Consider the following 24003-nt stretch of genomic DNA (forward strand, 5'->3'; position numbering starts at 1 on the left):
TGTACACATTTTTCATCTTTTCATCCCTACGACTGTGTTCTCTTGCACTTTTAAGCTTTTTCTCTTCTACTTTCGTCTCTTACTTTTCTTCTCCCCACCCCATCCTATCCTTTCACTGCCTTGTCTCCTCTTTGATTCCTCTGCTCTCACCCATTTCCATCTTGTTTCCTTTCCTCTCCTTCTCTTCTAGTCTAGTCTCTTCTTGTCTTATGTCCTCCTATCTCCTTTAGTCTCCTCTACTTACTTTCTCTTCTCTTCACATCTGCTTGTTTCATCTTATACCCTCATTTCTTCTCCTGTCCTTTCCTCTCCTCATTTCCTCTCTACTCCTGGTTTCCTCTCCTCCCCTTTCCTTATCTAAACCACATTGTGTGTCTCTGTGGGGTTTTTTATTCTATTTTTATTTTGGAAAAACATTAATCAGGTTACACAGTATCAGTATTACTGCAGGTAGATTCACACTGCACTGTTTACAAACCCAATGTACAGACTAGCTCTTCCAGAGATTTCCTTAACATAACATGAGCTTTAATTACTTACAGTTGAACATTGGAAGAACAAATGACAGCCTTTCCATAATATATATTTCATGTATTATCTCTGTCCATACACTAATGGAGGGTGGCTTTGATTTAAGCCATTTGCTGCCAGAAGTATTTGTACTTTTCTTTATTAAATCTCTTGTATATTGAGTAATAAAAATGTGAAAATTACTAATTTGTATGATGAATTGTTGAGGAAGAATTTAACAGTCTCACAGCCTGAGGGAAGAAACTGTCTTTAAGTCTGGTGGTGCTCTCTCCCCAGATGGCAGCAGGGTGAAGGCTGTGGCTGGGTGGGGGCTGTCTTTTAGTATGCTTTAGGCTCTGCACCTCACCTCCCCAGTGTCACTGATGCCGGACAGCTAAGTGGAATTTTGCTTTCTTAAGTTTACTTAAGAAATGCCGTCTAAAAGGAACATCAACTCCAAATACATCATTAATGTGTTTATGAATTTCCTGCCAATAGGGCACAATAACCTGGCTATATGGAAGTGATTGGCATCATTTATCCCTTACAGTCTCCACCTCCCCCGGTGTCATCTTTGCAAGGACAACAAGGCGACCTTATGTTATTTTTCCAACAGAATTCTTGCCATGCAGTTGAACTAGCTGAATTCCATTGTGCTTGACATATTTTCCTCCAGCCCTCTTCTGAATGTTAAAATTTAGTCTGTGTGTTTATAGATTTGAAATATAAAGTGTAGGGTTGTGAGGATAAAGCTGGAGGACAGCCTGCAGGAGGCTGTCACAGAGACAACTGAATGGCCTCTCTGCAGGTCCTGTTTGTTTACTTGTTTACCAGTTGTAGGTGACAATAACTGTTTATGAGACATGAAGAACAGCTTTTATGGATAGTAGAGAAGAAAAAGGAGGAGAAGAGAAGGGACAAGGCACACCATATCTCCTGCTGGATCTGTCTGATTACAGGGATAAAGATACCACTTTGTGGCGGAAAATCTCCTCTCACTCTCAAAGCTTGAAGGGATTTTCTTTTTTCTTAGAAATACCTCAAACATGTCCGCCTGCTCCAGCCGTCTCCCTCTCCTCAGGCTGTGTGCCGAATCCAGATACAAATGGCAAACTGCACTTTTTCACTTGTTTTATTCATTAAAAGCTCCCACTCAAATGCCACAAAGAAAGAGCAGCACAGCTACACATGCTCTCTGTAGTTCACTCGCTCTGAAGGTCAGAGGTTGTGAGAGGTATGAAGTGTCTTCCATTTGGTGGGTTGACAGATTTGCCAGTTTTTCTGGGAATACTGGTTGAGCTAAGAGACTGTTCGTATCACAGATTACACTGGTAGATGGTTACCACTTAATTAAACATCACTGTCGGTCCCTGTCATTTAAAAAAACTCAATTTCCTGCAAAGATGGGATGATGTGATCAGAAATGATAGTGAGTCCATCTGAACCCATCCAGGTTTATTTGGCCTGTTGACAACAATTGGACCAAATATATTTGGACCCGGTCTAACTCAGGTCCCGGGTCAAGTCTCACTTACTATGATTTGTGGATATTGGAGAGTTTCAGTTTCAGCACTGGCACAAATTGCCTGCAAATACCTATGTGCTCCATGTACCAGCACGGACAGTTGGATAAGAAGATAAATGGACTGCAACAAGATAGAGCTCGTCTTGCTTATCTTTGTAGCTTTCTTCGTTTCCCTGGCACAAAAGGGCAAAATAAATTAACAATAACTGAATAATCTGTATCGGCTATAAGGCCAAACTGTTATTTTAAACATCAGTATTGGCCCAGAATTTCACAATCAAATCAATTTTCACAATTGCGTTGACCTCTGAATAGAGGGGCTATAGTGGCAGCTTGGAACATGAAAGTGAAGCAAAAAGATCATAAATTCAGTTATGGATTTATGTATAAATGCGTACTTACATTCATAAGCACTTTAGCAAATAATGCTTGAATTCCAAAAGTTTGCTAAAGCATATTCATACCTAAAATGGAACACACACACACACACACACTCTCTGTCTCGCTCCCTGATCAGCACCATTTCCTCTCAGTCCAGCAGACTCCCTGGGGAGGACAGCGACAGATACAGACAGACAGAGAGAGAGGAGGAAATGGAAAAAGGGGTTTTGGATGGAGAGGGGATTGGACGCGACAATTTTCTGCCCCGCAGGGGGTGGTCATGCATGGCCAGTCTAATCGGCTAAGGAGGGCACGACAGGGGGGCACTCTCCACACCTCAGGGGTCAGAGAGCGACGCAGTGTTTGTGTATGTGTGTCTTTCCACGTGTGTGCCTGTCTGTGTTCGACAGGGAGGCCAGACGGGGTTACAGCGTGTTCAAAGCCCCTCAGTCCAGCATCGAGCCCTTTGTGTCACTTTAAAGCCACTTAAATGCCACCAGGGAGGATGAGAAAGAGTGTTGGAAAGCAGGAAAGAGGGACGGAGTGATACATCGTGAATCTAATTGTTAAATAACCATCAGATGTCCCAGTCCCATAAAAGTATTTAAGATTTTGGTCACAAAATGTTTTTTACTTTTTTTCTTACTTCCTTCTCAGCCAAGAAGACTGATTATGTCTCAATGTAATCTTTAATTTTTACATATTTTTATTACTTACAAAATTCAGGATAAATCATTTAGATTTGATGCTAGTTTCACATTGGATAAATCAAAACCCAACTAACATACCAGTGCCTCTTTACACACAGTTTCTTTTCTCTGAGCAGAGAAGTGTTGAAAGTATAACATCCAGATAATCAGCCTAACAAAGCTCCTGCTGTGCATTAAGATTGTGCCCACGGCTTGTGTTGATATTAACAAAGATAGGAAGAGCTTCGTTTTAAGAGATTCACCTGATATCTGAGTTCTAATGGCTGTATTTTTCTCCATTTGTTAAAAAAGCATTTGGTAAAGCCTTATATGACTCTTGATGTACAGCATGTGCGTATGCAAGAGCTGTTTCCGATCCCAGTAAGCAGTGAAGGAGTCAGTTACAGGCACATGAATATGTCAGTATGTAGTTCAGACCTACTTCACACTGAAACATAGTCACTGAACATCTGTTAAAACAATGTTTGTTGAACATATCCAGTGTTTGTCCAGGACTGCGTTGATAACGTCAACTCGATATAATGAGTGTTCACGACAGACAAAAAGAGTTGGAAGAAATGAGATAGACAGAAATGGAGAGACAGGGAGAGCGAGAGAGTGGGGAGGCCATTAGGAAGAAGAGATAGAGAGTGAGAGTGATGGAAGTAATGGGTAAGACGGAGAGGCCTGACAGTGACGACTGTAAGGGACAATGAGAGGAAAGTGGAGTGGAGGAAAAGGGTGGAACTTGGAGGGTCATCACACTGTCATTATGCTTATTTCTGCCTGTATTTCTCCTCTTTGACCTTCTGCCACATTGTAAAATGATCCTGTTACCTCGTAAGTAATGTTTGACATGGCGTTTACATGCTTTGGCTGGGTCATGTTCCAGTAAACTGTACATGTTGAGTTGATTAAACTGACACCTTTTAGACTCTGACAAGCAGATCACCCTTATTGATACTAAATATGACTCTGCTCTCTGCCAGTCACAGATTCAACAGAACTGAAGCCAGAGCCAGCTCAAATCTTAATCTTGCTTATCTTGCTGATCCAGTTGAATTTGTTTTAATAAAAAAAACTCTCAAAACTCTCTTTATTCTAACTTGGTCTTTGCATCATGCATGCACCTCAATCAATATATATATATATATACATATCAATATATATATATATATATATATATATATATAACGTAAAATTCCTTTAGCACAAAAGCAAATACATATATATAATACATTTTGAGTAGTGACATACTTGTTTTGTGTGAGAGCTCGCTGGCACATTGATAACACCATCTCCTGTGGCTGAATTTCTTGGGGCAATAACCTGTTACTTTAACCTTAACTCCAATCTCTTCAGCCCCCTCATAGAGCTCAGTCACCCAAAAAGGAAAACCGAACTGCTGTTGAAAGGTGATAATAGTGTAAATGGTTTCTACACAAGGGGAAAATAGCAGGAGGGGATGAGAGGATGATGGAGGAAGCTTCAGTTTAACCGATTATTAAAAATATATATTTTGATTACTTCCTATCACAAAATACAATGTTTCTCATCATGTATAAATGTACAAATTCTTTCATTTGCTCTCCTTGTCCTCTACAACTAGTGAGTGCTGAGCTGTTTAAATGAAGTTACAATCTAAATTATTTCTGCCCATTCATTCCCCCTTTTTCCTCTTTTAGTCCCAACTAGTCTGAAATGAGCACAATTTGAAAGGAGTTCTCAGTCATATCACCATATATGCAATGTGTCTGCTCTCAGTGGCCAGTGCTCATTTCCTACTTTTCTTTTTCTCACAGTGGATTGTATTTTCATGCCTTGCTTGCTGTCCAACAGTGAATTACTTGCTTATTTGGATGATTGGATTAAGAATTTGCACTTTACCACAACTGTGATTTCGCCCTGCTACGACCAGAACAGAAAATCAGTGAAAGCTGTTAGAGAGCATGGCTTCAGAGGGGGAAAAAGTGTGGGTAAAAAGCAGCCATTCAGAAGAAGATAAACTTTTGGCTCAATTTCCTGTGGACAATTTATCTATCATGCTGCCGTAGCAGTAACCCCCACCTATAAATACTGCTCAATTGTCCACTTTGTTCATCCCAGGGACAAAAATGGGATGACTGTTGCAACAACCGTTTGTTTGAAGCGAGTACAAGAGACAAAGGGAGAGGAGATGTGGATGAAAAACTGGAGAGAGGAGGAAGGAAGCTGTGAGGAGAGGAGATGAAAGGAGGACAGAGGTGAGACTGACACTTTGTTGAATGACCTCGCTTCTCCAGGAACGAAATGTTCCTGTTTTCTCTGTTATTTTTGATAAATGAAAAGAGAAAGGCAAACAGACAGAAGAAATGGACTCGAAAGAAGGTGCAGAGTAAAGTGACCTTGCCTGAGTTTCCTTTTCCTGGTTATTTTACTAAAAAAGACCATTCCTCAGTTATAGGCAACTTTCTAGAAAGCACCATACAGAACTGGTGCTGGCTATAAAGTTGCATATGTAAAATTAGTCTGGCTCAGTAAAAGCCCACACAGTGCCCACTTAATGCTCGGCCCAAAAACTGCAATGAATTATGGTCCACAGGTGTTCCAGATCAGGTAGCCATGACAAATCTCAGCCCAATGTGTGACCACAGCTGGCCCTATTCTGGTCCTCTGTTGGACCAGACGAGATTCAGCACTGGTTCCAAATGTCAACTGAACCTTAACCAGACCACTTCATTAAAGTGTGTAAGATTTAGTGGCACCAACCCCCCTCGCTACACCCTCCCCTTCCAAGCATAAAGCAGAAACTATCGTGGCCACAAAAAAGTGAATTGTCATGTCTAGAAGCAGTGTTTGGATTGTCTCTTCTGGGCTACTGTAGAAATATGGTGGTTTAACATGGCGGACTCCATAGAGAGCAGCCCTCAGTGCCCTTATATATAAAAGGCTCATTCTAAGCTAACAAAAACATAACAATTGTTATTTTCAGGTGATTTATACACTAAAGAAAACATACCTATGAATATTATATTCCATTTCTGCCATTAGATCCTCCTGAACGTTACACACTGGACCTTTAATACATATACTTGCCATATTTGGCCCAGATAAAAAAAATGCCTCAAGACGACAGTATTAGAAACATTTATTGATTTTTCACATCAAGCCATTAGCAAAACTGTAAAATGTCATTTGTCAGACAATCTCTCTTCCTCTCCTTTCATCTACTCCCCTCCTGTCCCTTCTCTTCTCATCTCCTCTCATCTGCTTCCTCCACCCCCTCCTCTTCCTCTCCTGTCAGCACTGCATGTGTATTGGAATGTAAACAGGCATGAACCCTTGTAAACCATTGTCAAAAACAAACAAACAAACAAACAGTGCTGAAACTTGTCTGGTCCAACATGGGGCCAGAATAGGAGCAGCTTTGGTCATACAGTTGGCTGAGCTATGGCTATGTTATGGGTCATATTTGGCTCCCAGATCTGGACCACCTGGGGACTGTAGTTCATTGCTGTGTAATTTTGCTATGTAGGATGATGTCACATTGACGCAACAGAAGTTTGTTCTTTTCTTCTGTGCAACAGAAGAATGTTGACTCAAACATGACCACGAAGATAACAAACCAACTCAAGGTTAGATTTACGCTTTACTAACGCACACAGATAAGAACATTGTATAACAATGCTGCTGTGATGCTGATGCTGCTCTCCACTGACGTTAGCTGTAGCCCTCAGGTTCACACCAGTCGCAGCTCTGATCTCACAGGAAAGTGGGATTTTTTTTGAATGTGTACAGGGTTTCAAGTGTGTTGTGTATGAAATGAAAATGTTTGTGATCAGCCTGCTTCCTTCAATGCTGGAAAGGTCTGTTGGTCCACTAGAGCCACACAAAGTTTATCAAATAATAAATCCACATGAAAAAGCTTTAAATAAAACACAATTAAATACATCAGAGTAGGAAGCAGTCATAGCTCAATACAAAACCAATGTGCGTAACACAGTTATGTGTGTAAAACACGAGGAACGTGAACGTTGAGTGTACAGCTCGACATGAAATGCTTATCTGACTTGTATTTTATTGATAAATGATTTGACGTTGCCACTTTGACAACCTGGTGTTGACTTTCTCTCTGAAATAAATTTTGTGTGCAAAAACTGATCCGGTTAAATCAGTGGAAGAACTGGAATGCTTGAGTCTTGATAGTCCGCATGGCTGAACGGACTGAAGATGGCACCAAACCACTAAAAACAACAACCTAGCTGGATTATTTCCAGTAATTCTTTATAGAACGAAGGACTGAAATTGCTCACTATTGCCAAGTAGCCAATTTCAACATTGCACACAGTCAGCAAAAACTGTTGTCTGGGCTTAAGTGGCACTTGATATTTAAAATATAAATAAAAAGAGAGAGAGACCCTGCTCTCTCTCTCTCTCTGTCTCTGTCAGGTCAGAACCTCTGTTCCCTTCAGCTCTACTTAGTGGCTGTCAGCTGAGAAAGCTTTTATACTGGACCGACAGCTCAGCAGGATTTTACTATTGACTTAAATGGCTACCTGGACTCCACCCACCTGACTCTCCTTTCCAACCTTACTAACCCCTCTACTCACCCCTCTCTTTCTCCTCTGTTCGTTTCTACCTCTCTTATCCCTCCCTCTTAATTGTCACTTCTGCTCTCTCTCTCTCTCTCTCTCTCTTTCTCTCTCTCTTTCACACACACTTACTTTGATTAGGTTGGGAAAGGAGCCAGAGAAAGCTCTTACAGTCGTCACATCACCCTGGCTATGCTTCATCATTTACTGGCGCACACACATACACACTCTCACACACACACACACACACACACACACACACACACACACACACACACACACCTACTTACACAAGTATACACTTGCACAAACACAACACACAAAGACTCAAGTACACCCACACAAACTTCTGTGCCGCTATATTTGTCATTTTGCTAAACAGCCTGTTATTAACCATTGAGATCAAATGGTCCAGTGTGTGATGTGTGAAGGGTCGACTTGCTAATGGAAATGTGCACACATCAGTCCTTCCAACTTTTTATGTAGTAGGTGTTGGTGTGTGTGTGAGAGAAAGAAACATATCGACAACTAGGTCTGTTGCTGTAACTAATGACTTGTGTTGTAAACCCAGCATGTAGAAATAGTTTGTTGCTGTATCGAGGTGGCCCTGTGGAGTTTAGAGCTGCAGTTCTGACTGTGACCACGACTCCAACATCTCTGCAGAGCCCAGCACTGTTCCTATAGGTACAGCAGCAATGCATAAAAGTGGAGATGAGAGCCATAAGATGATGTAAGCAAGGCCAGTTTGAGAGAATTTAATGAGTTTAAATTTTTTATGAGGTAGGATATAAATTAGTTCTTTCTTATACGTCAAATTAGTGAGTAATGACAAAGCCTGTTTTTTGTTTTTTACTGAAGATCACTTTTATTTCATTATATTTGACAATTGCTGTTCAGTCTTTATCTGCCAGTTGTCTTCAAAAGTTTTTATGTTTTTTTTTCATGTTCAAATATAGTATAGATATATCAAGATAAACCACTTGAATTCTTTTTTTTTATTTGGAAAAACTATACAAAATACAGTTTTGAACAAAATTAGACAACAGCTTGTTTTTGTGATACTTGAGTAGCTGCTCCAGGTCCAGTGTGTAGGTTTCAGTGGCAGATTGCAACACCCTTGCTTCACCCTCCTCTTCCAAGTGCGAAGGACAAACTACAGTGGCTGCGAAAACACGTAAATGGCCCCATCTACAGTCAGCCTTTTGGACTATTCATAGGATCCGTGCCGTCTGTAGATAAAAACGACTCATTCTAAGGTAACAAAAACATTCTTATTTACAGGTGATTATACACTAATGAAAACATATTATTCCATTTCTGCCAATAGATCCTCCTAAATGTTACACACTGGACATTTAACACCAGATGATGAAAGGCATGTACTTGCTGTATGTGACCTCTACTTCACTTATTGCTCTTACTGTTTACTTAAGTGTGAATTTTAATGACCTTACGCACAACTAACTGGTAATTTCCTGGAGGAAATAGTGCCTCGTAAACATGATGTAATGTAAACATGATCGTGAGTGTGTGTGCACCTAAGATCAAAGGAACGAGTGGATCGTAACTACACAAACACACACTCCATATTGGAACCATACTGTCAGTGAAGTAAACAAATAAGTGAACTTTAGTTATTTGTGCACATCACGGTCAAAGAGTGCGTGCGTGCGTGCGTGCGTGTATGTGTATGTGTATGTGTATGTGTCTGTGTGTGTGTGTGTGTGTGTGTGTGTGTGTGTGTGTGTGTGTGTTTTACCGTAACAAGGATACATGCTCATAATTTCAGTGGAAACAAACACATGTTCATTTTGTAATTTATGTCTTCCCCTTTTACTGTCTTCTATTCTTTTTCTCAACAGAACAGTGACTCATTGTTTTGTCTGCATATTATCTCAATCAGGAGAATGAGTGCTTGCTAATAGGAATTTCTAGTCCCAGAGCCAGTTGTGTGTGTGTGTGTTTGTATGTGTGTTTGTGTATGTTTTTAGTTAGTGGGGAATTCATCATTTCCTGACACTGGAAACACTAAACAAACAGGGGAGCCTCTAGCCTCTAATTAGGCTGTACGCTCCAGCACTTAAACTTATTAGCACCGGAGGGGATGTTTTTGCGTGTTTGTGTTTGTGTGTGTGTGTGTGTGTCCTCTCTGTGTTTGTACCAAGGTGGTCCAAGTAGTGTGTTAAGTTGATAACCACTTTGATGCATGCTGATGTGTCCTCTAATTACTCCGTATACATGCCTGCTGGGTGGTTGACAACACTTTCTCACTCCCAACTCATCACATATGCAGCTTGGTCAGTGGGCCTACGCGCCAAACTATGCTACTCTACGTACCGCTCTACCATCAGTTTTACACGTGCATAGCTCTGCTGTCAAGTTAGCAATAATAAATATGCAACGTCTGATTATACTTTCAAAATCAAGCTTGCTATGTTATTAAATGGTGGCAGTTTGGTTAGGGTTAAGAAACAAAACCACTTGGTAAGGTTAGGTGAAGTTCATGGTTTGGGTTAAAATAAGTGAGTTAAGTCACTCAAGGCACCAGTGTGTAACATTTAGTGGCATCTAGTGGGGAAGTTGCAGACTGCAATCATCTGAATACAGCTCAGCTTTCCAATAATGTAGGAGAAACTACTGTGGCTGCGAAACATGCAAAATACGCAAAAGGCCCTATTTAGAGCCAGTGATTGTATGGTGGTTCATCATAGTGGCTCCGTCTGTAGATATAAACGGCTCATTCTGCAGTAAAAGAAACAGAACAATTATTATTTCAGGTGATTATACACTAAAAAGAACATACCTATGAATATTGTATTCCATTTCTGCAAATGGATCCTCCTAAATGTTGCACATAGTTTTAAAGCGTTGTACGGTTGAGTTGAGGCCCACAGATGATTTTTGAGTATTGAGAATTGAGTCACCCTTACTAATTAAACATTTGGAAAGCCATTTTGTGGTTGTAAATCTTAACTTCCAATTATTGAGCACAGATGGTCTTTCTCCCCACACTTACCCATTATATACTGATGCAGTTTGACAGAGTTGTGCTGTGAGGTGCCCATTTCAAACACAATAATTTTCTGGTGGACCCAGGCATCTCTTTGTTTTTCAAAAAAGACATGAGTTTAAATAATCTTGATAATGTTGTGATTTATTCATTTAACAATGAGCAAATCTGACAAATCAGAATAAAGCCTTAATCAGAGCAAATATGTCATAAATAATTGTTCTGTTTTAAAATACATAGTTTATTTATTCTTTATTCATTCAGGCAGTCTCATTTAAGATTAATATCTCTTTTCCAAGAGAGACCTGAGCACCAGAAAAATTCACAATCCACAAACAGAAACGACGCAACTGCACAATATACAAGGAATTAATGAAAACAGTTACAAGAATCATAAAAAACATCAGATAATAAAGCTTTAAAATCTCCATGGGGAACGTAAGAGTCTAGTTTGAGGGCAGTTTGCGGTTCCTTCCACTTATAAGGTGCATCATACCTAACACCAACATTAGTGAGTACATGAGGGATATCTAGGGTTAAGTAGTTACTGGATAGATAAATTAATAACATAAGATGGCTATTTCTCCGTGACTGTAAGGAAGTCCATCCATTCTGAGACTACATGCTAAGTGCTATAGTATGCTACAGGGGGATGTGTACTGTATGTGTGCAAGCTGCCTACTGCATTCAGTGAGTTAGCCGTCGTGCACTGCTCATGAAGTCAGATTTGCAGCACAACATATAAACATACATTCAAACACACTAACAGCACGTTATATCTGGGCACTTTGTATTCATATCTGGGTAAGAACTGGTGACCTATGTAAACTGTCACATAAACAGTAACAGGGCTATTCTGATTTGTCACAAGAAATTCCCAAAGTACGAGTGTCAGCTGAGGGTTACAGTTGTCACCAACTGACACATTCAATCGTCACTCGAACTGACAGATTTGCTTGTCACTCAGAGCCGTGAGGAAGAATCGGAAGGAGACACAGGGAATAAGAAACAATAAAGAAAAGGGAAAACATTGAAGTAATCAGGGAGATGGTTAAAATATGTCAGAGTAATGTGTAATGAGGAAAGAACAGACTGAGGTTTGTAAGGTCTTCATGTATACATACTGTATACAGACTGTGTGTACGTCTCAGTGTACCACAGACCAGAGTAATGAACAGGGTCTATCTCTGTGACCTCTGTGGTACAGAGTGGCAGAAGAGTCAAACCTGGTCGATAACTGAGTGACTCTCCTCCTCGTTGTGTATTCTCAGATGTAAGGAAACACAATCCCAGCCATTAAATATTATTGTACAGACAGTAAGACACAGCATGCAATCAGTCCCAAAGGCACTCTACAGGATGCTTATTATAGTATATATGGATAAGGGTTATTTTTATTTCCTTTTTAAAAGTAGGGTTAGCTTTCTATTGTGCGGATTTGTGGTACTATCATACTCTCCCAGTTTTCTCTTTATTACTATTAACTTACTTTATATTATTCTGTGCAGGCATGAGACAAAGCTGTTGAACATTGCCCTTTTTGGAGGAAAGCAACTTTTAGAATCATGGATACAAAAACTGTGTTAAAATCTAAAAAATCTCTAACTGCAGCTGAATGAGGCAGACGACCACCCACCTAGAGCCGAGGGGTCTGTCCGAGGTTTCTGCCTCTTAAAAGGAACATTTTCCTTGCCACCGTCGCCAAGTGCTTGCTCATGGTGGGAACTGTTGGGTCTCTGTAAATAATTTTAGGAGTACAGTCTAGAACTGCTCTATTTGAAATTCCAGCTTCTTTAGTTGTTATTGTTTCTAAATCTGCAAAAATACACAAAACAATTAGTTTTAGGGGGACTTAAGGGGCTACAATACTGGGAGGTTTGTCTCCATCTTATTAACAGTAAGAAAATGAAATGAATTAAATGAAATTGATTGTAGTGTATTCTTTGGGTGGGATATGATCAATGATATAAATAAATAAAGCTGAGTGCGTTCTGAGACATGTGCATTTGTATTTGTACCTAGAAAGACAGTCAGAATGATCTTCTACCTGTCTGCACTAGCTGCACAGCCGGCAGAGCTCCGCAGGCTGCCAGTCAGCCTGCTTTCCCCATCTGGGAGCTTTGATTGCGGGGGAGGTGGCAGCAGGGATCTGGGTAGTATAGCATGAGCTCTGGGTGTTTGGGTGTCTCCTACATTCTTCAGACAGACCAGCTAGCCACCAGACTATAAAACACACTTAGGTGCACACTTGTTCTCTTGGAGTGAGCTCCTCGTCTGACATTGTCTGAGAGGGTAAATTAATACATATTATCAGTTTGTTGTCCATTTTTCTCCTATCAATTATGTTTACTACAATGTAATTTTACTTTTACTTCATGCTGCAAACTATATGTTCTTTTGTATCTTTGTTGTTTATCCTGTGTGTGTGTGTGTTGTGTGTTTGTGCGTTTTGTGTGTGTGCAGGCAGTGCCGAAACCCATAGCCATGGAGCCATGTTGGGGGAGCAGAGCAGGTGTTCTGACGGTGCTGCTGTATCTGCCCAGAGTCCCGTCTGGAATACCTCCACCAGGACAGTCTGGTATGAATCACACAAATAAACACAGACAGACAAGTAAACAACATATAGAAGGTGTCATTTCAGCTTCTAATCATCTCCTCTTTTGGTGGCGGTTTTGGTGGCGGTCAAACTTTTTTTAACTGATTCTGATCATACTGAGGAATGATAATTTTCTCAGGCTCGACAGTGGTGGCAGTCGTAGCTAGGAACCTACATTAGTGTATTGGCTATAAGATTTGGAAGCTTCTGTTTTCATTTTGATGCACATTTTGTTTCCATGTGCATAGTTGTGAACTTATTTGCTGCCATATTTTCCCTAAACTACTTCTGCAGTGGTGTGTATGTTGTTTGTGAGGATTGACTTCTAACTTGATGTTGGTCTCTTTGTATGCTTGGCATATATTGTCCAGTAAGGTGGTGCACAATATTCTGCTTTTTAAAGGGAAAAAAGTGCTGCCTCAATCCTATTTTGTGCTGATAATTTGAAAAGGCAGGTCGTGCATAATGACCAGCTGCAGTAGCTGCCACTATCAGCAGACAGTGTTTATGTCCAACTGTCAGACACTTAGCAGGCAAAGCTAATGTGACTTTTTATGATAAACTGTAACAAATTTCAAATCTGCTACTGGTGAGTTCTCCATTGTCATTTGATTGTCGTCGTTGTTGTTGTAAACTGTCAGCTGTCTAAGATCCATGAAATCTCACATCTTTGTCATTGCACGCTCACAAAAACAGTCCACACCATTTGTGATCCTTTTACAAGTTGGAACTGTTTTCAGCAGCTCAACAATGTCGAAGAAGACTCCAGATGCAGCGAGCGGTGCTTCTCGCGTGCCTTGCGGCAGATCCCCATCAGCTCTCATGTAAAAACAAAAGCAGAGTAAACACACTAAAATGCGATGGCATCCAAGGCACCATCAATAGTGTCTTGATGTTTCCCGGTGCCATCATCATTAGAACCGTTTTCAATCACATCAAAATAACAGGGTAGAGTAACAGTGGGTCTTATAGCCCAGAGGTTACCCTGCAAGTCATACCTTCAGTTGAGGAAGACCAAATAGATTATTCTTTCAATCTATGAGTACCAGTTTACTCCCTAAAATGTAAATGCAGAGCTCTGGCCCATCGTATCTGCTCATATGAGCCCGAAATCTGTGTTTAATTTTCTGTAGCTCTGCATCCAACAGTGGCAATAAGCGAGAAGCAACATGTTTTTTCCCTACAGTGAGTAAACGTTTGTACTTGTTTATGTTTATTCTGTTCTGGAAAAGTTTGTTGTTATTGGGAAATCCTTTTATAAACAGTTCCTGAAGTTTTCTACGTTTAAAATAAAACTTGACAATCAGAATCTGTAAAGTCTCAAGACAAGTGTTGTGGTTCCGGGTATGAACTGCTACTCACCTCGACTTCATTTTGAGAGCATTTGTATATATCTGCACTCAGTCTTAACAAGGTCAGTGTGTGTTTTGCTCTAATCTAATATATTATCACTTCTCTCGTGTCCCTAGACTTGCAGTTTAAGCTGTTTGGAGCTCAAAACTAATTGAACATTTCCAGTCAATTGTTGACAAAAACACTGGTTCTAGCTGCAACTCTTTTTTCATTCTCTGCTTTGATCGTGATAGGCATTTCCATTCACTTATGAACTTATATAATGAATCAGTGAATCAAAAATGGTCTGAAGACCTACAAGCAATCAGAGCAACAAAACTTGAGGTTTAGGGCTGCCCCCTAATAGACTTAATGGTTTGAGGATATGAAGAATCTTAGTCGCCACAATTTCTATTAGTCAGGTAGTGGCACAAAAACAAAAACAATGTTAAACCCCCTTCATGAGCTGCACCTAGTCACCGCGACCAAAGTGTCAGGGTATTGATGCAACACGGATGTTTTCTTGTGTAACACAGGGAGTCACTTACTGGTGCACTGTTGCATATGCTAACTGAACTAGCTGCTGTAACTAGCTAGTTAGGGGTCCTATTGGCTGACCGTACCCGGACTGGGAGCTTAAAGGACACAGGGAGTTTTAAGTGTTTTAAGTGCGGTTGTTTGTTCTTCTAGACACAATATACCATCCAGTTAATTTAATACTGACGTGATAGCAGATTCAACAGAACGTTCCGCATTAGCAGCAACCATCTCGATCGTTTTTTAAAATGCGTCAGCGGTGCTCCTCTAAAAAGTCGTTGGATCAAACCCGCCCCGTACTGAATATTTGGCTGTGACTGGCCCGACCTGGGCTAGGTCAGCTGGAAATCTATCTGAACAGGAAGGAGAATAGATGCATCTGTCAGAGCAAATAAAACATGAGCTTGCATATTCATCTGGTTCCCAGGCTAACACTTTAAAGCATATGGTTCCAATCAAAATGTTTTTATATTGTGATACCAGTAGGTTCTTACTTTTGGCGTCAGCATGTTTTTTACAGTGATATAATGAATTATTCAAAAAAACTCTTGACATATGGCACCTTTTAAAGAAGGTCTGATGTGGTTAGACCTGCCTGGTTTCCCCCCAACACTTACTGTTGGATCAATTGTTCCCCTGAATGAGACATCCTGACTTTCCAAAGTCTGAGCTCATGTTGCTGCTATAGACGGACGACATACGATATCCCCCACTCGCTGCAGCCGACCACCACGCGGCTGTAGAAATCACTGGAAAGACATCAGCACTTCCTCACAGACCTGACCAAGGCCTGGAGCTTTATGCACAGTCAGCAAGAGGCCAATCTTCCCTTCAGCTCATCTTCCACCTCAGTCAACCTCTCAGACTGCCTCAGCGCTCACACGTATACATTTATTCTTCCAGACCTTTCTCTCTTTAAATTTTCCTTCTCCCCTGCTGCTTTTTGGAAGACTGCTGTCAGTTTGTCTGCTAGTAGTTTTGGTCTTCATAAAGTGGATTGTATGTAACTGGAGCAGGAAGCAAAGCCTTCAACACGACCAGTACCTCAGAGGAAACCAGAAGAGCAGATGCAAAATGAAGCACTTTGCATGAAAGCAGTTTTTCTCAAGCCAGAAGGAGATTTACGTTGAAGCCTTTAAAACGTGTCACTGTAGTCTAATAAAGACCATGGAAAAGGGAATGAAAGGTGTCAGTATGTGTGAGAATGACTGCGTAAAGGAGCGAAAGTGGTGCACCCAGTGGTTATGATGATAAAAAAAAAAACAGAGGTGGCAAGTAAGTGCATTAGAGGCAACTGGAAGAACAGTAAACAGCTTAAAGTGTCCAAGACATCGTATAGAAATAAAACACATACAGCAAAATCTCTGTTAACCTAAATCTAAATACATTCTAATGAGTCTGATTTTAAATGAATATGCCAATTTATTTGCTACAGTTGCCCTGCAAATGTTGTGGGACCCTATATGGGACCTTGTAAAAAGGTCACAGAAAGCGACGATGTAAATGGTGTACGGCTTGGATTTGACGTTTGCCTTCATAAATACCAAACGTGTTCAAATAAGATCCTGGTTGAAGGAAGAAAGGACTTTTCCTTTAAGAACAGGTGTATAGTCACTACTAAACTAAACCTAAACTTCCTACACAGTGAATTGCACAGCTATAGTTTGCTCTAACACTCTAGCAGACAGACATTCAGTAATTGTTCAGTTAAAGGTTAAAATGAGCAATCAAGCTCCTTTAATGCAGTGTGACGATCAATGCCTTGTTTCCAGTTTTTTCAATTTTAACTGTAACGCCCATAATGGAGGTCACATAGGTGAAAATCCTTGTTTTACTTCACATCTATCACACTGATTACACTTGAAGATGTCTTATATCAGATTTTTGGCTCCTTAAGTGTTATGAGAAGCTTACTGGGGTCTTTATTTGCTCATTTTAGTCTCGGTCAGATGTTGCAATATGAATATACCAATATACAGGCAGGGACATGGAAGACATAACGCAGAAATAAAAATAACCGTGTCTCAAATGGATTAGCGCTTTGCAGAGACTTAAATCTCAAACCTAAATCTGGCCAATGTCTGAGTCTTTAAGACACAAACTGGCTGAACCTGACTGGTTCTGCCAAAACTTAAAACCTAAATGTGAACAGACACCAGGAGCTATATTTTTCTTAGTGAAATATGCTCCCCAGGCTAATGCAACACTTGGCTACTTGAGATGACTTGCATTGATGCTGAAGATTGGCACAGTCAGGGAGAGAATGACACAAATTTCTTGGGAAATTACGTTTGAAGTGAACCAAACCTGAGGCTTTACACAACAAAATTGCCAATCTGAAACCCAATAGTGTTGGGAACTGTCAGGTTTAGCAGAACTCTACAAGGATTCTATGTTTGCATCATGAGATCATGAGCACTTTAATTGTGGATGGAAAAAAAAGTTCTGTTATTTCACAGGTGTTTTTTTATGATCACCTTCGCCTTTTACTTCTTTACCTTGCTCTCGCCGTATCAGGCTCATTTTAAGGAAATTAGCCCAAGAAGAGGCTCGTCACTTCTAGTCAGGCTGCTCTCTGGGGAATGTCCAGGCTCTTCTGTTGTTTCTCTCATCAAATCAATGAATCGTTGAGTCCATGGTAGTGTCTTGGTGTCTGTGTAGTAATCTGAGAGTCAGTCATGATCAAAGTGATCCCACATATGAACACACAAGCAACAACGCACATGCAAACACGTAAACACACGATACAACTTCAACAAGGAGCAGATAAATGTTGTAAAAACATAAATCACCCACCCAACATCCATCCCCAGTCTCTCGCGTCTCTCCTCCCTCCATCCTCCCACCCTTCTATTCCCTAGAGAGACTCTCGGCATAGGGTCAGACAGCAGTCCTCCATTGATGTTCGCATGTATGAACGTGAAGTCACTGCAGGCTAGCCCCGCCCACCCTCGGTGGGAGACACTTCAAGAGGAATCCTCGATGAGCAAGCCTATTTTAGCTTGCCTTCCCTCGCACAGTCTTCTCTTTGTTTTCTTCTTGTCCTCCTTTGCTCTGCTCCCCTGAGGTGTTACCATTAACTGACCCCTTCATATGTAAGAGGGAGAAGAAGAGAAAACACCAATGTTGGTTTCAGAAGAAAACAGAAGGCAGCATCAGCCGTACAATGTATAGTTTCTCAGCTGCCAGTTTCTCAACCCATATTTCTCGCTGCGTCTTCTTTGTGCTGTTTTTGTCTCTCTGTATCATTGTAGAGCCTTTTCCTTCAGGCCTCAGACAAAGAGTGTGGGATAAAAGTGTATGTTTGGTGCCCGGTTTATGCTTCTCTACCGATGTGATATCCTTCAAAGTGGCCACACTGAGAGTAGCTCCAGGTGCTTCAACCAGAAAACAGTGATCCCTATATAGAGATTGTTCCTGGATGACATGAAGAAAAACATACAAGCAGCATACAACTAGCATGAAATCACCCAGGCCTATTAGGGCGGCTGTGGTGCAGAGGCAGAGCGGGCTGTCCCCTAATCAGAAGGTTGTTGGTTTGTCACATGTCGAAGTAGTAATATACTGAACCCCAAATTGCGTTACAAAATGCGTTAGTTTCTGTTCGATGGGCTTTGCCATCACTGTGTGAATGTGTGTGAAAGGGCGAATGTGGCATGTAGTGTAAAAGTGCTTTGAGTGGTCGGAAGACTAGAAAGGCGCTATACAAGTACAGGTCCATTTACCATTTATTGTTTTCTCTGCAGCAGTGGTGTGTCACCATGAGGTCACAGGCTGCACTGCATCAAAAGATCCCTCTCAACACAAAAGAAAAAGAAAAATATTGGTTTAAATTGAATTCACTCGTGGGACTAATACAATTCAGCTACTGTGCATGGGCTATAGTAAGGACAACAAATGGCTTGACGTTAGGCTTCTGTCTTTGGCATTCTGCTGTCCAAGACGTCATTATCTTGACTGACTAGTGGGGAGTTAGGCCTTTAACAATAAAATGAAGAGTGAAGGTTAGATGGAGCGCAAGAGCCAGCAGTAAAGTGGGAGTTGGTGACTGGAAATTACCAGTCACCCTCACCTAGACTGTGGACACACATGGCCAAAATGACTTCCCTTCACAGGGTGGCTGGGCTCCCCCTGAGGGACAGGGTAGAGAGGACAGGGTAAGGAGTTCAGAGTAGAACCCTGCTCCCTCATGTTGAAAGGAGCTAGATGAGGTTCGGCATTTGAGCAGGATTTCTCATAGTTGCGTCCCTTTTGAGGTTTTCCAGGTACATCCAAATGGGAGGAGTTCTCAGGAAAGACCCAGCATATGCATGGACACTGTTACTGCATTACAGCTTTGTATATATACTAGATGGCAAGTTTTTTGCCATTAAGTAGAAGCTAATCTCTGAGTGCCGGCCTCTGCATTCCTATCGGTTTCTGTCCACAAGTTAGTCTGTGCGATGAGATTACAAGCTGCAGAAGTAGTGGAGGTCCCTAAGCTCTTGTATTGCTTTTTCTTCACTCTGCTCTAACACAAGAGAAACACACCCACATAAAAAAACAAAAAGAACACACAGATCACTCTTTAAAGCCAAATGAAATTCTCTGATCAAATATAAAATTTTTGTGTGATCCTTGGCCCAATAATCCAACCAGGAATCCTGAAAATTGCAGTGAATAGAGGCGACTCACTGCCGGTAGAGTGGCTGACAGCTGTCGTCAGCCAAATTGCAGTGGACGACTCGCACATGGTGCCTGCCTCCACAAGCAGACTCGCACAGGATAGGAACAGCTTGACTACTGAGTGACTGTTTGACTGATTCAAAGTCACAGTGGCCTGACGTGATGGACAAAGCAGGAGAGAAAGACTGACAGTCAGCACCAATGAAATAGAGGGAAGAATGGAAGGGAAAAAGATCTTATTTTTGGCTCCAGTCACCGCTCTTCCATCCCCACAGCCTCTGTTTCACTTCATCTTTCTTCTGTCAGTTTTACCTCTTTATGCTGTGCCTCCCGCAGCTGCAATCGTTTCATTTTTTATTGTTTCATATAAAATGGGACTCAATCAGTGGTTAATGGATTTACCAGGCTGCACATATTCTCAGTTTGGTGCAGTGGAGTTGTTGAGGATGGAGAGAAAAAGAGAGACTGTGGGCTACATGTCTTTCTCAGCCTCTCTCTCTCTCAAGCTTAGATAGTGGGTCAATAGAGACAGAGGCGCAGCGGTATTCACAGCCGCCTTTTCCTGCACTAATCTGCCTATTCAGCACCAGAGATAGAGCCGGGAATATCAGAGAGAGGGAGAGGGGTAAAAACTGAAAAAAATACAGGTACTGTAAGATGTTGAAAGTCTTTGTGAGTAAAAATAGAAAGAGCAGTGTGAGAGAGAAAGGAGGTATTAAAAGGCTGAGAGGTTCGATAAGAGAGACTGGTGTAAGAATACTTCAGTGAAAACAAGTAGAAAGTATGAGATGTATCAGGACAGATACAGAGGGAGAAGGAGTTAAGCAACTGAAGGAGCTGTTAAATAAGTGCAGCGGGTGGTAAGAGTCCATGGCGATGGCCCCCCACCCCCCCACCCAGAAAACCAGATTTACATATTGTTGCAGTGCCACTGAGATGATAAGTCCTTGTGGTTATGCTTTTATTAATCCACTCCTGGTTTCTTCTTAACCAACTGAGGAGAAGTAGAAAACATAATCCCCATTTCCTCTTCCTCTACTTCTTTACTACTCTCTGTGTTCTTTCCCTTTATAATCTTTCTATTCTTAAAGTCCAGGTGAAATGATTAATGACATTTTAACAATGTATGCCAAAAAGTTTACAAAAACCTAATTTTCTTTGCATTTTTGTGTTGAAATCTGATCAATATTACTTCATGTAAAACTAAATGTTACATGTGCTTGGCAGGAGCCAAACACCGGCAAAGAAACCCCTCGTTACATTATCCTCCGTCGGCTTCGGATGCTGCATTCAGTCCCTGTGTAATGCGATGGGAATTGAACCAGCTCCAAATTTCCCAGTCCATCAGAATTATATGCCACTATCAGTTCCTTTTATCAATGCCATCATGTTTTTCTGACAGTTGCAGATTGCAAACAATGACGGAGACGCTGAAAAGACTTTTTTCCACACAGAAAATGGATCTGGAATCACACAGGGAATCAACCAAAAAATCCAACCAATAAGCAGAATTGATTGTGTATTGGCATCAATAAATAGTTTTCAGATCCCATCCTTTGGCAAGGTTGCATATCTGAGCACCACTAACTAATACATTATGGTATTTGATTGATGCTTGGGACCTAGGATGGTATTTGTGTTTTCATGCACCTTGTGGGTTTTGTAAGTAGCTATGGTGATGATGCAGTTGCATCGCAGACATCTCTATGTTTCCTATTCTTTATTTTCTGGACTTCCTGATGGAGTGGAGGCCAGTAACAGTTAACAGAACCATGACAGGAAAGCCTTACTTTTAGTAGAAGAAGCAGAAGCAGATACAAAAACATCAAGTTGTGTCCCAGTAATCCATCAGTCAGTCTTTGTCAATATATCAGCTTTTCTACCTCAGCCAAGGATAAAACCTTTCTTATGGCTATTTTTCAAAACGTTGGCGTTTCTACTGAAGTGTTTTTAATGCACGCATTGAACATGTGCATAAAAACAGGTGGATGGAAATGTACCATGTGACTCTTAATCTGAATTTACAGCTTTTCTGTTCCATTCTTCAGGTTCAACTTTGTTTCTTTCCATCTTTGTTGCCTTGTTATTCACTCTACACCCCTCCCTTCTTTCTCGCAGTCCTGACAAAGCATCTTGAGCCTTTTGCTGTATCATTCTCATTTTGGCCCTCTTCCTAAAGGGATGAAAAAGTCAAATTTATTATCCCTGGACAGGAAATTGATTCTGGTCATTTGCATTAAAACATAAAAGTAACCAGTATGAAAAACATTTGAGACAACACTTTAATAACACTTGGATTCATTAATTAAACCTCTGTTGGCTTATTTCTCAATTGATGAGTGAAGAAGGTCAGGAGTGTCATATTTATCTTAGACCAATGGTTTCTAAGCTTTTTACTTAAGGGTCTCTTTTCTATAATTTAGTAAACTGTAGACCCTCACTAAGTGACATATTTTATGGATATTTTATATTATATTCAAAGCTGTTGAATGAACCCAAACAGTGAACTCAGTACTGCAGGAAGTTGGTGTAAAACAAGAGATTTGGAAGCATTTTGAGTAGATTATTTTCCTGTTTAGGGAACTTTTTATGCAATTTTGTTATGATTAGTTTTTTACCATTTTTAACAATCACACATAGTGAATAGGCTTCTTCTTTTGACAGATTCTGTGTTTTCTTGTCCCTGGCACTTGGCCATTGTTCTATTAGACAATTTACAGTTACTTTTCTGCACAGAAGTGAACCACATGCTGAGATCTGGGACTACTATGTATATTTTTAAAGTTTTCCACCACACCTTCAAATTGGACCCATAATGTGGGCCCCGAACACAGTCTTAGACATTGTCTGTGTACAGTTAATCAACCCATCACTTTATAACCAACCTTTTGGCTTTATAATTCTTTTCTTTTTTTCTAAACTGCAAAAATATGACTTCCAGCAAATGAAAAACTGTATGGACATGTATTCCATTATCTTTTTTTACTCAACATGTAGGAACAAAAGAATTAGGCATTTTAGTTTTAGGAGCAGTTAGCATTGCTGCTGGGCACACCTCCCATTTCCCAAAATGTCATGTTTAACTTTCTATGAGTTAGGTATTCCTATTCCCTAGCCTCTCTCTCAGACTGTGACTACTGGCCTGTAAGCATTGCTGCAGCACCGGTGTCCTTTTCTTTCACTCTCTGTGGCGACCTCCTCACACCTTCCTCCCTGCCTCCCACTGTCTCCCCCTGCGTCTCTGACTGGATAGCTGCTTGACAGGAATCGGAGGGCAGCACTCAGAAACTCAGCTCCATTGACCCGGAATGGATCCCCGATACTTTGATCCTCACCGTCTTTGAAACTGTCCACCCCACTGGGATGGACTCTCCTCCTTCATCTGTCTGCTTGTTGACTTTTAGTCACATACTCAGTGGCATTTACTGTCAGCTAGCTCATGTATTTATTATGTGGACATGAAGGTTGGATCATATCAAGTTTACCTGCCTTGTTTTTTGCCGCTTTCCCTTTGCTGTGGCGTTTTAATTCAAAATGAATACCTGCCATTAAATAAAGCATAACTGCTATTAAAATGTTGATGGGCCAGTTTTAAACATACATAAGGATCAAGTGAGGCAAAAGAAAAGTGAATACGAGGTCAGGACCCAGATGAGGAACACTGTGATGTAGATGTGCAGCCGTCTTCTCTTAATCATGTAACTGCTTAAAGTTTTTATTTAGTTATTTATTTTTACAACTACAGAGTTTGTGCTTTGACTTTTTGGAGATGTCCCTCTGCCTTTTTGCTGTTCTCTTTGCTCAAATATATTTTAGAGATATTTAGATATGTATTTCAGGTAATTTGGAGATATTTTTTGTCCTGCATTCTTCAAACAAATAAACATAAAGAAAGGCTTTACCGAACACTGCCATGTACTATTAATGAAAGGCATCCTAGTTAGGCAAGATCAAACCTGCATCTTACATGCATACATCAAAGCAGGCCTAGTTGTGTGTCATGTTTTCTGGTCTTTTAAAACCTGAAATCAGAGCCTTGCAGACGCATAAATATTTGAATATCAATGTGTTACTGTTTGACTGACTTTGATTTCCCTTTGCTTCATGGAGCAGACGTTGCTGTGGTATTTTCTGTTTACTATTATACTGGATCTTAAGCAGGATACCATCCTCGGTGTCTTCACTGA

General features: G+C 40.7%; 1 protein-coding gene across 4 annotated transcripts in view; it reads left to right on the top strand.

Annotated features, from left to right (window-relative positions):
• The window catches only part of atrnl1a (attractin-like 1a), a 264424-nt gene that overhangs the window by 235097 nt on the left and 5324 nt on the right, over nucleotides 1-24003 (top strand). For 3 of the 4 annotated variants that reach the window (XM_051380103.1, XM_051380110.1, XM_051380102.1), the window contains one exon: nucleotides 13150-13264. In XM_051380103.1, coding sequence (XP_051236063.1) covers nucleotides 13150-13264 — 115 coding nt within the window. Of the gene's footprint in view, nucleotides 1-5211; nucleotides 5338-13149; nucleotides 13265-24003 lie in introns of those variants that run through there. The other variant, XM_051380119.1, reaches the window with a different exon arrangement.

Source organism: Dicentrarchus labrax, unplaced genomic scaffold, assembly GCF_905237075.1.
Source record: "Dicentrarchus labrax unplaced genomic scaffold, dlabrax2021, whole genome shotgun sequence".
NCBI lineage: Eukaryota > Metazoa > Chordata > Actinopteri > Moronidae > Dicentrarchus > Dicentrarchus labrax.